The following is a 14,708-nucleotide window of genomic DNA, read 5'->3' as shown; positions in this document are numbered from 1 at the left end:
GAACTGATTGTTACGCCACGAAACTTGTTTTAGCACAGAATAAATAATAGTACTACCGTACGACCGGTACCGAGCGGTTTCAAAAAGAGACGGTAGCTTTATCATGTCGTTGGATATGGATCCAAAGATGTCAGCACAGCAGCAATGGTACCTTTTGCTGCGGAATGTCACATATCTTTACTATTTCATGTCTAGTGAATCTCTAATTCCTTTCCCGAATCGCACCGAGTATGTAGTTTAATGTTTGCTTGAAAATAAGTGTTGACAGCTAACCTTCAGGGCGGTGATGCTCCTGGGCGGGCGCTGCTTCCTGTCGCAGCATCTCGTCAGTAGGTAGATGAGCAGCACCGTCAGGGTCAGGATCAGCCATGCTCCTGGTAGGGAGCCATCAGGCTCTGAACTAACCTTCAGGGCGGTGATGCTCCTGGGCGGACGCTGCTTCCTGTCGCAGCATCTCGTCAGCAGGTAGATGAGCAGCACCGTCAGGGTCAGGATCAGCCATGCTCCGGGGATGGAGCCGAGGATACCCAGGCTCTGCAAACAAGAAAAATAAAAACTTTATTGTATTTAAATAAGGCGGCCGACTATCAAATATATCGGAACACTTTCTGTGGTAAGAAAGCTGCGATGTGATGATATATTTGGTCACTTTGGCCATCACTATGTATGTTGTATGCTGACTGTACATACAAAATCGAAGCAGCTACGCGTACTCGTATCTATTATGTGTGGCAAGGAAAACTCACCCTAAAGTTAACACTACTGGTGGGTCTGGTGGTAAGCAAGTGTTTTTCCTTCCAATATGGCCTCTTCAAAGAAAGATTAAGAACAATATTTATAAGCAAACGGTGCTCAAATGTCATATCAATCGAAACTGTACAAAGACTTAAAGAAACAGGGTACCATAAGCACTTGTCCATACAACTTGACAGAACATAAGCAATCAATAACACCTTTTGAGTGCTAGGGCAAAGCGCACTTGACACCAACAGCAACACACCGATCCACTTGACATCGTACACTTGTTGTGTAAGAATAAGAACTGTTCCGACAGTTGGTATTACATCGCCTGCGTTCTTAAAACCATGGATTTGTAGGATTTCAATTGAACTAATGCGTTGTTGACTGGAGAGAATAACAGCAAACCAAAGAAAGAGACCTGTATCCATTCTATATTCTGACATTCTCATTAACCCGGAAAGAGAAAGCAATTCTATAGCGCCCAGCATTGTGACGAATGCGTTACGGCTCGGCCACGACATCAAGCGACTTGCGACGGCGGGAGCGATAACAATAGGTTGGAGCGAAAGGTCCGATCGCTGTGTCTCGCTCCGACCTATGGTTAGCGCTCCCGCCGTCGCAAGTCGCTCGATGTCGTGGCCGAGCCGTAACGCATCGTCACAATGTTGGGCGCTAAAGAATAATTTTTCTTTCCGGGTTAACGAGGTAATTACATAAATAAATATTATAGGACATAAATAAATAAATATTATAGGACATTCTTACACAGATTGGTAAGTCCCACAGTAAGCTCAAGAAGGCTTGTGTTGTGGGTACTCAGACAACGATATATATAATACACAAATACTTAAATACATAGAAAACACCCATGACTCAGGAACAAATATCTGTATCATTATACAAATAAATGCCCTTACTGGGATTCGAACCCAGGACCATCGGCTTCGCAGGCAGGGTCACTACCCACTAGGCCAGACCGGTTGTCAAAATGCTTAAGATGTCGTTGACTTTGCACCGGCTACTGATCTTGATCATCACAATCATTAAAATTTTACAGAATTTACAAATAAACGAGTGGACGCCTAATAGAGAAAATAATCAAAAAAATTATTAATTTGGTAAATGTTTCTAATACGTCTCGTAGTCTAAGTAGTAGGTAGTATCGTGCTGCCCTCGTTAGCTTTTGCAAACAGGCACATTCGGCGACGCGTTCGTCAGTTCTGGAGGGTGTTATGTTCTATCATACCTTGAAACATGGAACATGTGACGTCACAGCACTGACTTCCACTGGTTGACGCGGTGTAGCGTGACGTTGATATGGGGGAGCGCGTGCAGCAGCCGCGAGCCGCAGGGTGTAGCCAGAGACACTCCCGCCTATGGTGGCTATGTCACACCTGGAACATGTGACGTCACAGCACTGACCTCGAGGTAGACGGGCGAGTCGGGCGCGAACGTGTCGTTGACGCGGTGTAGCGTGACGTTGATATGAGAAAGCGCGTGCAGCAGCCGCGAGCCGAGTGTAGCCAGAGACGCTCCCGCCCATGGTGGCTGTGTCACACCTGGAACATGTGACGTCACGGCACTGACCTCGAGGTAGACGGGTGAGTCGGGCGCGAGCGTGTCGTTGACGCGGTGTAGCGTGACGTTGATATGGGGGAGCGCGTGCAGCAGCCGCGAGAGCCGGGTTGTAGCCAGAGACGCTCCCGCCTATGGTGTGTCACACCTGGAACATGTGACGTCACGGCACTGACCTCGAGGTAGACGGGCGAGTCGGGCGCGAACGTGTCATTGACGCGGTGTAGCGTGACGTTGATATGGGGGAGCGCGTGCAGCAGCCGCGAGAGCCGCGGAGGGGTGTACTCGTCGGAGACGCCCGAGCCGCCCATGGTGGCTGTGTCACTGGAAATGATAGAAAGACATCTGTTATGTTATAGTACATGGTTGCAGCGGTGTAGCGTGACGTTGATGTGCAGCAGCCGCGACAGCCGCGGAGGGGTGTAGCCAGAACCCGCCTATGGTTGAGGTTTTTTGTCTATTCTATTAGTGTCCTAGGCAAAGGCTTCTTCCCTTCATTCAAACAATTGTGAAGAAAAACGTTTACTCATGTGTAGTTACAGGTTATAAAAAATATACGTAGAGTCAAGACCGCTATAAAAAAAGAAGTCGTTTTAGGTACACTAACAGATTTTTCGCGGGCAGAAACTAGTTTAACTAGGTAGATATTAACCTTTCATATGTGTGTGGTGGTCAAAAATCGTGGGTTCAAACCTCGGTTGTACTGTAAGTATAGAGCAGATAAAAATTGTTCTCGAAATCTTCTTCTTCTTAGTCGGTTCCTCAAGGCTGAGGGTCGTGACCATCAGGAGTGCAGTTCTTCACCACCGCTCTCCAAACCCCCCTGTCTTGGGCCAGCTGTATTGACCCCTGGATGTTGACGCCCGTAGCGTCGCGTATGGCATCAGACCACCGAGTTGGAGCCCTGCCTCTACTCCTTCTCCCTTCGACGCACCCAACCAGAACGAGCTTTTCAAAGCTGGACGGGTCTTGGCGGGCCACATGGCCAATGTAATGTTATGTAAGTAATGTAAGTAATGTTCTCGAAATGGGAAAACGCAAAAAGAAGGCTAAATCATCTGTCAGGATCCTTATCATACACAAACAATAGGTTAAAAGAGGGTTCCGTACTTTTTAATATTTGTTGTTATAGCGGCAACAGAAATAGGTACACCATCTGTGAAAATTTCAACTGTCTAGCTATCACGGTTCATGAGATACAACTTGGTGACAGACAGACAGACGGACAGCCGGACAGACAGACGTACAGTGGAGTCTTAGTAATAGGGTCCCGTTTTTACTCTTTGGGTACAGAACCCTAAAAAGGAGTTTACAATTACAGAGTCAATAGTTGAAATTATATGTAGGTCTTACTAAATTTAACTAACTACATAGTTTTCACTGCGACAAAGTCACGTCCTTTGGCCAGTTTATTTTTAATTCTCACCGCGTTGAGAAAGTAGGGCAATGTGTCTATGTCGCTGTCAAGAGATCGAAGGGATCTCGACGACATGCCAATCGCTTTGATGTGTGAGTGTCACAGATAAGACATCCACCAGACTGAGCATAGTCGTGCTTCTCCCTCTGCCACGCGTACGGTAATTTTACTCCATGTTCGAGTCGAAAGTGTCTTTGTGTGACGTCCGTGTCTTTGAACGGACCAATCACGGCACGGGACTTCGCTCATCTCGTCCCGCGCACCCCCGCATTTTTGGCATCATCGGTTGCATGAAATAATTGCTCTAAACTCGGTCTAGAGGATTCCTAGTCTATGGTGAGTGTACTGTTACAGAGAACAGATTAGTGAGGTGTGTAACACTGCGATTGGGCAAAATTAGATAGTATTTTACACTCGCCAACAGATATATCGGAGCTGCCAAAGTGTTCTAAAATATCAGAACACGCACTCTAGCGCCTTGACAATATGTAGAGGCGTATTCCTGTTCAGATATTTGTGATTACCTTGGCTACTGCGATATATCTGATAGCGACGGTACGGTCAAGGAATTTGTTTTCTTGGCCACTTCGTTTATGTACCTATACAGTAGTATACAGTGACGATAATATGAGATCCCTAATGTTTTTCATATTGGAAGTAGAAATAAATCCTGTTCCTTGACTATACGTAACTGTAAATAAGCGTAAAAGTTTTATTAAACAGTATAAGACTAAGGAAATGACCCAATAAAAATGTTAGGACATTTAAATAAACAATATTAGGACACGGTTTCCATTTAAGGGCGAACCTCACCAGACAGACCCGGTGAGGTGTATGCACATTTACACATAGAGCACATGCACAATTGCACATTTACACAAAGAGCACATGCACAAGTGCACACGTGTGTTTACGCTACTGCTTATGCATTTGTTGTATATCGGGTCATTCGGGTCTTTGAAATAGTTTCTCCAATAAAATTGTGTTCCTTTTTATTGTGTCCGATGTTTCCCTACTGTTACAATTACTGTAGGGCCTCTTACAATTGAAACATTTTGTCAATCAATTTGGCCTCTAACACTTGACACTATCAATTTAACTGACAGTTTATGGCATGGCCGTGACATTAAAAATACACGACGTTTATGTAAAGTTGCCGAATATCGGTCGACGTTTCATAATGGCGGCGACTGTGCCAAGTTCGAAAATGAGGACCGACAGCCGATAAGATTGCTAAACAAACAAAATTGGCACTTACTACAGATAGAAAGGGCACTTATTTAACTACAGATAATTAAAGAAGTGTTCAATCAACTTTAAATAACAAACAAATATTTATTTAATAAGTAATTTGTTACGACATAAAATAACGTTTATGTATATTGACCATCGCAAACGGATCACCTCTCGCTACACGGCTACAGTGAAAGAAGGCATCAGGGCACTGAGCGGGAAGGAACGACGAAAGATGGACATTAGTCAACTTAGGACAAGTTATGACTGATGTTAATGTTGTCAAAGAAACCATCGTGGACTCTATAAGTTGGTCAGTCGTGATCTCCCGTACAACAAGTAGGTAGTCAATATCATTAGCACATAAGTGTACCTACAGGGTGATTCATGAGACAGCAGCAGGACTAATCCTGCACACTCAGTAACTGATAATTGATCGATCACAGTTGTATTTAGGCAAAACAACTACACTTTTTCCTATTTTTAAACTTTTTGGTGAGGGAAAATTTAATTCTGTACAATCATGGTCACCCTACAAGACCTAAGTAATAAACATAAAACCTCTTTAACCGTAATGACAGCATTTTGATTACGAAGAAAATAAACTGTCAAACTTGAGTGAGCTACGAGTTTTCAAAAGTAACCAGACCGTGATGACAGTGATTTCATTCAATTTGACACAGAATATCGGTACCTAGTTTAGTATTCTAATTTTAGGGTGACCATGCATGTCGTAAATAAATTAATAACCTTTTTTTTCAATACGTCTAGAAAATTAACGTTAACCTCACTTATACTGATACGAAGCAGTTGCTTAATAATTTACGAAATGCGCAGTGTTAGTCCTGCTCACGTCTCCTGAATGAGCCTGTATATTAGTGAATGGCGAACGACACTTGCAAAACTTGGACAAGACTCAAAATTGGAATACTTACATATTAACATACTGTAAAAGGATAAAACTTTGCCCTTTAACTGTGTGTAACTGAACTGTGACGCGGTGGGCAACGTTATGTTAAAGGGCACAAAGTTTTATATTTTTCCGGTATGTACATTGTACAATTTATCGTAAGGCAGTTATTTTATTTGCCATTTCCATTATCTCTCTCAATAAACTACTTCGCTCCATATGATACTTCCACAAGGTAAATATGGTGATTAAAAGTGTTTGTGTATTCTACCGTAATTTAATTTGGTGTTAATGCTCGAACGGTGCGCCGTTAGCTATCAATTAAGATGGGAGATATCAGATAAGACAGGTATCGTTCACGTTTCATTAACGAAACTAACAACGTTATGTTGGAAATATGAGCCTCGCTTTTTTGCGGATTGGCGCCTGTCTACCTGCACTCGAGAATTGTGCTATATTTTACTCAAGCGACTGCTCTCTGGCCTTTAGATCTATGTAAGCCCTTGTAAGACGAACTAAAGTAACCGACATAGCCCACCGGATTAGCAAGCCGAAGTGGCAATGGGCAGGCCACATTGCACTCAGAGAAGATGGCCGATGGGGTCGAAAAGTACTCGAGTGGAGACCACGGACTAGCAAGCGCAGCGTAGGACGTCCACCCACAAGATGGACAGACGACCTTGTTAAGATCGCGGGAAGACGCTGGATGCGGGTCGCTTCCAACCGGCACGTATTAGGTCCAAGGGGGAGGCCTATGTTCAGCAGTGGACGTCTTATGGCTGAGATGATGATGATGAAGCCCTTGAGATTACTACTAAGTTACCTATATATATATAGTCCTCCTCATCGTTTTCGATGACGGCGACCCCAGATAAACATCATGGACGCTGTCTAGCGTGAGCCCTTATGTGACTGGCCAGGCCGAACTTGGTCTTAAACACTCTATTGCACGTGTGACAATACAGTTGGCCAGCTTCGTTGAGCGTGTACACGTAGGAGGGCTTAGGTCTCTCTTTCCGTAATTGGCGTTTGGTGTCTAAGCTTTTGAGACGGTTATCCTCAAACATTTTGACACCGTTATGGATGGTAGATCGCCAAGATGACCTTCTTCCAGCAAGCTCCTCCCAATGTTCAGGGTCGATGGCGCAAGCGCTCAGATGCCGTTTGAGCACGTCCTTATAGCGCAGGTGCTGACCACCGTGCTTCCGCTTACCCACTGCCAACTCAGAGTAGAGGACAGCTTTAGGCAAGCGGTGATCATCCATTCGAAGGACACTTAGTCTAGAACGACACTTCGCCTTTGTAAATTTCGTCTAAATCGTTAAAACCGTTTCCGAGAGCCCTGCGTGACAAGCGTAATAATTCTCGTAATAACTATGAACTAAAACTCAAACAACACGGAAGCTCAAAAGCGTAGCCGTTAAGCGTTGCCGTAATTTGTACGATCAAAGGCTAAAATATCGACATCAACAAAGCGTAAAAAGTACATGTACAAGACCTGATTGTCAATGAACCCTGAAATCGCGACAAAAATAATTGTCTGTATCATACATTTTGGCTGGTCCATTTTCTATGGGAGGGTAAATTTTTTCAGGGAGGTTTTCTCTGGCAACGGAAATGCACTTATTTTTTGGCCACCCTGTATAAATATGTATCGATATAGGTATTAGATCTCGACTGTACAGTCAACAACAGAGCTATGAATACAGGCAAAGCGCCAAAAATATCTATACCTCTGTTGTTGACTGTACAGTCAACAACAGAGCTATGAATACAGGCAAAGCGCCAAAAATATCTATACACGACCTTAATGTACAGGCAATAAAGTACTGTATACATATTTTTGACACTTTGCCTGTATTCATAGCTCTGTTGTTGACTGTACAATCAGCATCAAAAGCAACGGATCAGATTACGCGCCAAAAATATCCACCCTATTTGGAAAAGTAAGGGTGACAGATACAGATACTTTTGGCGCGTTGTTTTATCCGCTACCACTAATGCCGACTGTACCTACGAACGTACCTACGCAACCGATGGCAGCTTGATCAGATTAAACCAGAATATCAGGTACTTTATATCTGGCGAGAACGAGAAAATTAATTTGCGGTTAAGTAGATTTATTTTTATCCACGCGAGTCGCATATGTAGAATGACCAATTGACCACAAGCCTCACTTAGAATAGATCTGTGCTTAGTGGACTGGAAAACATACTGCTTCTACAATATTTACACACAGTATTACTAATAAAAGCTTTTACTATTATAATAATTATCATTATTACAATAACACCTAAAATGCGCGTTAACAGGACCGACCGTATCCGAAATACCACACTGCGGTCTAAAATCCACATTGCTGATGGTGCTGAACGTGAACATTGGCTGTTATAAAATGGATTAATATTACGGTATTATCGAGCTAGGTCTTATTTACACTACATTTAATTTTTCTCTTTGTTACAATGGTATATGGTGAGACATACATACAGTTAGGGTTATAAAATGTTACATACGAGTAACATCGTGTGACAGGACAGCATGATAGTATTGACAGTGTTTTATTACGTTGTCCCTGTCACACGATTTTATATAAATTTAATAACAGCCAATGTGGAAGCACCACGTTGGCGAGAAGACTGCTAGGCTCAAATAGGACTAGGCTAGTCACGTCTGCTGCATGCATCCAGGTAGGCCAGTGTCGCTACCAAGTAGGGTTGCCAACCGTACTGTATTATATAGTATTGTACTATATTTTGGCTCTCTGTACTATATACTTTTGGAAAAATATATAGAACGCCAAAATACTATATTTCCGATTAAACGTATATTACACTCATGTTTAGTATTTTATCTACAAGTACTATAATTTTTTGAAATGTACTATATTTTTGATGCCTTTTTCTGGAAAATACTATAATCCACCAAAAAAAAGTTGGTAACCCTACTACCATGTGAATGCCAGAGGAAGGGCGCGGACGCGGCAGCCCCTGACGGAGATGACCTATATAAATACCTTCCTCAACAATTGGCCGGAACTGCAGGCACTAAATCGGGAGTCATATCAAGGGTAGGCCTTTACCTAGCAGTGCAACACCAGAATAGGCTAGTAAATATTTAAATAAATATAACTTCAATCGTTATCCGGGCCTGAGAAATTAATTTGGGCCAAGTATTTATGAGGAGATGAGAAATGAGGAGATCCGTAAACAAACTAAAGTCACCGACATAGCCCACCGGATTAGCAAGCTGAAGTGGCAATGGGCAGGCCACATTGCGCGTAGAGAAGATGGCCGATGGGGTCGAAAAGTGCTCGAGTGGAGACCACGGACTAGCAAGCGCAGCGTAAGGACGTCCACCCACAAGATGGACGGAAGACCTTGTTAAGGCCGCCGGAAGACGCTGGATGCGGGTCGCTTCCAACCGGTACGAATGGTGGTCCAAGGGCCTATGTTCAGCAGTGGACGTTTTATGGCTGTCCTTCTTCTTCAATCGTTATCCGGGCCTGACAAATTAATTTGGGCCAAGTATTTATATTCCTTGCGTGCGTGAGTCCCACCATGACTTGCAAAGCCAAATTTGGTTACTCTAAGCTCAAATAGATGGCCGTGTTTCTACTCTCTGAGTCGGATGGCCTAGCACGCAACAATATGTCATGGCATGACACTGCAGCACTGAAAATGTCATTTAAACATTTAGAACTCTCACCTCCACAATTTATACCATCACCGTTATTCAGATAAAAAGTTTGACAAGGTGGATTTTAAGGCGCGCCGCTAAAGCACATAGCAAGCAAGCATGTGCAAGTGTTATTTTAAACATCAATCTAATATGAAATTATGACGTTAAATGACACTTGCACAGTATGTGCTATCAAAAGCGGCCAAGTGCGAGTCGGACTCGCCCATGAAGGGTAACAGCAAGTAACATAATAAAATTGCGGTTTACGGTTTATTACGTATTAAAAAAAACTACTTACCAAATCTTGTTCAAATCAATTTTCGGTGGAAGTTTGCATGGTAATGTACATCATATATTTTTTTTAGTTTTATCGTACTCTTATTTTAGAAGTTACAGGGGGGGGGGACACACATTTTACCACTTTGGAAGTGTCTCTCGCGTAAACTATTCAGTTTAGAAGAAAATGATATTAGAAACCTCAATATCATTTTTGAAGACCTATCCATAGATACCCCATACGTATGGGTTTGACGAAAAAAAAATTTTGAGTTTCAGTTCTATGTATGGGGAACCCTAAAAATTTATTGTTTTTTTTCTATTTTTGTATGAAAATCTTAATGCGGTTTACAGAATACATCTACTTACCAAGTTTCAACAGTATAGTGCTTATAGTTTCGGAACAAAGTGGCTGTGACATACGGACGGACAGACAGACAGACAGACAGACAGACAGACATGACGAATCTATAAGGGTTCCGTTTTTTGCCATTTGGCTACGGAACCCTAAAAACGCTGACAACTTAACTTTCATCTAACTCTAATACCATAATTGGTATGAAAACGCAGTATTTCACGCCAATGACAAAAACATTTTCATTTTAGAGAGGAATTTGACTTCACGCCTATAAAGGTTTACCTACTGTCCACGTTATTACCAACATTATCGCTATACAAAAACATTGTTTCCCAGGAGTGCACACCAAATTAGCACGGTGGCGTGAATACCCCATCTGGCGGCCCACCGCGTGGCACCCACGTGGCGCTTATCAGATGTAACAACTGTCATGCGTCTCTCTCACTCTGTGCTGTGTAGGACAGTATAGAAAGAGATAGATGGTGTGTCGCGTGACATAGAGTGGTGGTTCTGACCCTTCAATGGTTTATATGTCGTGTTTTTTTTAAATATAACTACTCGTATGTAATTGTATCACGAGATTTTAGCAATGTTGTAACTTGATTATATTGACGAAGCCTGCGTTCTGGATTTTGTCACTGTATTGGTATGACATGTTAAATTTTGTTTTTGGTGACAAAATTTTGTACTACTTTTGTAGTACAAAATAAAGCCAGAGGTCAAGTTGAATCAATAACAATAATATAAACTCACCAGAAGAAGCAAGAAGTTTTCGGCTACGACGACATGGCAGCCAGTGAGTCACGCCCTCACTGAGGACATCTGTGGACAAGACAACACACACAGTTAAAAACATGTTAGCCGGAGAGCCCTGCGCGGCTCAGCTTAAAAGATCCATTTAAAAAAAATGCAGGTGTATGATGGATGGCTTTATTCGCGTGACAAAATATCCGTCTCTTTTTAGCAGAGCGCGATTGAAAGTGACGGATATCGTTTTATCACGCTGTCACGTAGACAAGAACGACCTGGGTGGGTACTGGACGGCATGGGTAGGTTTATCAATAAAGAAAAGTACATTTCCTTAGTTTTTTTACAACCTGTAAATTTTAAAGAGTTATACTATTCAAATCTGCACTTTAAACCCTTTCAATAAGGCTGTATTTAGAACTGTATGACAGTACTCCCTTCCCAAACAGTTGGTACAGGAACCCTCGTCATACTTGCCCTACATAATGTACATAAACAAATGTGAGGGGTTTGTGTGGATGTGTAATGATGTGCGAGTAACCCGCAGGCTGTGAATGTAGTGTGACACTGAGTTGGAAGGACTTATAAATGATATTAGAATTAATAATGTACCTACAGATGTAGTGTATAGTTCGTAGGTTTCTAATAGAGCCCGAGCTAATCCTATTGTCTATTGTTAAGTAAAACCGCTCGTGCCTCGTGCCACAACCACCTGCATAAAAACCTGCGTACTTCGGTTACCGAGTGCCGGCGAGTCGAACACTACAGAACCAGTCTAAAATGTGTCATCGAGATGCGTAACAAAGGCGCGTTATCGGAGAGCGAACCTACACTGGTTTTTTGAGCGTTGGACTAACCCGCGCTCAGGTGCCAAATAGAATAAGTATGACCCTTTTTTGCAGGGAAGTAGCACGTGCGGTTTTACTTAACAATAGACAATAGGATTAGCCGCCAGGCTCTATTACAAAGCTACGAACTATATAATTATTTTCCTTCGTACATTTCACGGACGGACGTACGAACGTGTCTTACTATTTCAGTCAGTCTCGGTACAAACAGTACTGAGGTTGACTGGACTAGCATGACACATACGAACGTTTCCGAGAATATACGATGGAAAACCATTATGCACTAAGTACTATCGGGTGCAGCGACGGTTGAGCATCCTACAGTTCGATTTCAAATGCACCCCAGACGCGGTCACTTATTTACATTATCCACCAATGGGAACAGTCCAAGATTTTTGACCAGTAAGTCTAAATTTTTAATATAAACGTAACGTGCCTAACAATACGGTACAATTTGCAACGGATATGAAATCGAAAGAAGTAGCTTTTTTTTACCTTTTTTTATAAGTAAACCACCAAGAAACATCTGGCTAGTAACACTTAAAATTGAATGCATTCTAATGACCCAACTCAAATTCTTTACCTCGCAGTTTCGGTTGTAAAATTAAATCTCTTGACGACTTTCCTTTTTACTAGACACATTTTTTTATCTAAGTCTCAAAAAAGTTGAGTGCTTAACGAGTTCAACAAAGATCAATAAATAATACTATTGATGTGTTTAATTTATATTATAATATAGGTTAGAATAAAATATACTTAACTACTTTTATAACAAATATTTAAGTGGAGTATCCCGTACAACAAACGTGACTTGTTTGCCGTTTTTTGCGCAATGGTAAGGAATCCTTCGTGCGCGAGTCATAATAATTCAGTTGCCAAATAAATAACTGGTAGCTTGCTCATATTGAAATATTTTAACGCTTTTGTTGCCAAAGTAGGTATTCATTTTAGTACCTATTTCTATTTTTTTAAGCTACTGAAATCCGATTAATAAGTTGACCGGTTAAATACGTGCCCAAAAAAGTAAGGGTCGTTAAACAATTTAAGATTCGTTCAAGCGGGCAGATGTTAAGTTAAGACGCCGCACGGTCTCTGCACGCAAAGTGCGCAAAATTTAACAATTCAATTCTTATATAAACAAACATTATGGCTATTAAAAAAAGTTTCCACGTATTCTTGGTCGCACAATTGTTTTACGGGCACCAGATGTGTAATCTTTCTAACATAGAATGCCCTTTAAAATGCAACTGATAACGATGGTCAACACATGTTTGGGTTGGTCAGGTAAGAACCCAAAAACAATATCGATGCAATATACTTAAGGCACGACTGTGATTGGTTGTAATACTTGTAATATAAGAAGGCGTGACGTTTTAAAGTTTTGGGTGCAAGCGATTTTCGTTGAGAAATGCTCAACCGTCGCTGCACCCGATAGTACTATAGTACATCTGTATTACTTTAATTACGGGTAACCTATTGGTTATTTGACGATGAAGTTAATTATAATATATCGTCAATACAGTATGTATTAACAAGAAATAGTGCGTAAATAAAGAAATATAAATAGTAAATATTATTGGACAATTTTACACAGATCGACCTAGTCCCACAGTCAGCTCAATAAGGCTTGTGTTGTGGGTACTAGACGAATATAATAAAGCCTCCCACTCACGGTTCATTGCTCTAACAACAATTGCATTCCCGTTAACGGACGCATCGTGACGGATGCAATATCGAATAGAGGCAATAGAGCAAGTTGATGCTTAACACTTTCATTAGATTTCTAGTTGGTCCTACTATAAGTAGAAGTAATTATTCTGTGAGGATTTATCCAGGATCAAGAAGTATTTGACGAGAATAAAGAAACAATATCTGGGAGACCGAGCTTTGCTCGGAAAGCATATAAAAACTCAAAAATGCGCGTTTTCCCTGAGATAAGACCTAGCTAGATCGATTTTTTGACCCCGAAAACCCCTATATAGCAAATTTCATCGAAATGGTTAGAGCCATTTCCCAGATCCCCGAAATATGTATATACTATTACAAGAATTGCTCGTTTAAAGGTATATTTAATCAACGAATTTCGAGTAATAAGTAGTTGGGAACCTGAGAACATAAATAGGTAAGTATATAAATTATTTGAGGTTAAGCGAAGGTCTTTAGGTATTTTAAATATTGCACGGTAAACAAAAGTATAATACCTCAAAACAAAAAAATATGGCCTCTAGACCCATACCCATAACCAGAAATGGTTAGAGACCAGGTATAATATAATGCATTATACAGTTTTTAAGCCACACTAAGGTTTTATGCATTAATTTAATCCATACCTTTGAAATTCTTCGCATATGTATGCGATTTTTTTTGCATGCTTTATTTACTTAAAAGGCAAAAGATAGCAAATATCAAATGATAACGAAGTACTCAAGTGTTTAATGCAGTAGAAAGTAATTCCACGTATCAACATGATAACGACTCCCGAGTGTATGACTCAATCCAGCAATCTCGTAATACCATAAAACCACTTCTGTATTTGTACTAACAAAACTAAACTAACCTAATGTGAACCTTATGCCTTTGCAGTAGGGTTCTAGAATGGTCAGTTAATTGTGCCATGGATGGTACCGGTCCCAGCTTTCATTGCCAAGTGCACCGTTTGCAGTGTTATTGCCAAAGCATATTTAACGTTTAAAACGATTACGTTTTCTAATATGGACTTAACTAGTCTGAAAATAGAGCTGTTTTTACAATGAATCAGGTTGACTTAGATACTTTATCCGATACCCTTTAAGGAAAGAAAATATGTCATACGCTTCACCTGCTGGTCTAGAATGTATTAGGTAATGTGGGTTTTTGTTAAGACGTATATTATAGTAAGGAATTATCGCGCTACTGAGGGGTTTTAGAGATCCGTAAAATGTG

At 41.3% G+C, this 14,708-nt stretch overlaps 1 protein-coding gene across 1 annotated transcript in view; it reads right to left on the bottom strand.

Annotated features, from left to right (window-relative positions):
- LOC134667570 (protein tweety) overlaps positions 1-14,708 on the bottom strand; it is a 122,124-nt gene that overhangs the window by 16,902 nt on the left and 90,514 nt on the right. The window contains exons 3-5 of the mRNA XM_063525004.1: positions 10,943-11,013; positions 2,493-2,641; positions 406-534 (exon numbers count right to left, since the gene is read on the bottom strand). Of these exons, the coding sequence (XP_063381074.1) occupies positions 406-534; positions 2,493-2,627 (264 nt within the window). The 5' untranslated portion in view covers positions 2,628-2,641; positions 10,943-11,013. The remainder of the gene's footprint in view (positions 1-405; positions 535-2,492; positions 2,642-10,942; positions 11,014-14,708) is intronic.

This window comes from Cydia fagiglandana, chromosome 9 (genome assembly GCF_963556715.1).
Source record: "Cydia fagiglandana chromosome 9, ilCydFagi1.1, whole genome shotgun sequence".
NCBI classification, from domain to species: Eukaryota; Metazoa; Arthropoda; class Insecta; order Lepidoptera; family Tortricidae; genus Cydia; species Cydia fagiglandana.
This window is presented reverse-complemented; position numbering and strand designations above follow the sequence as displayed.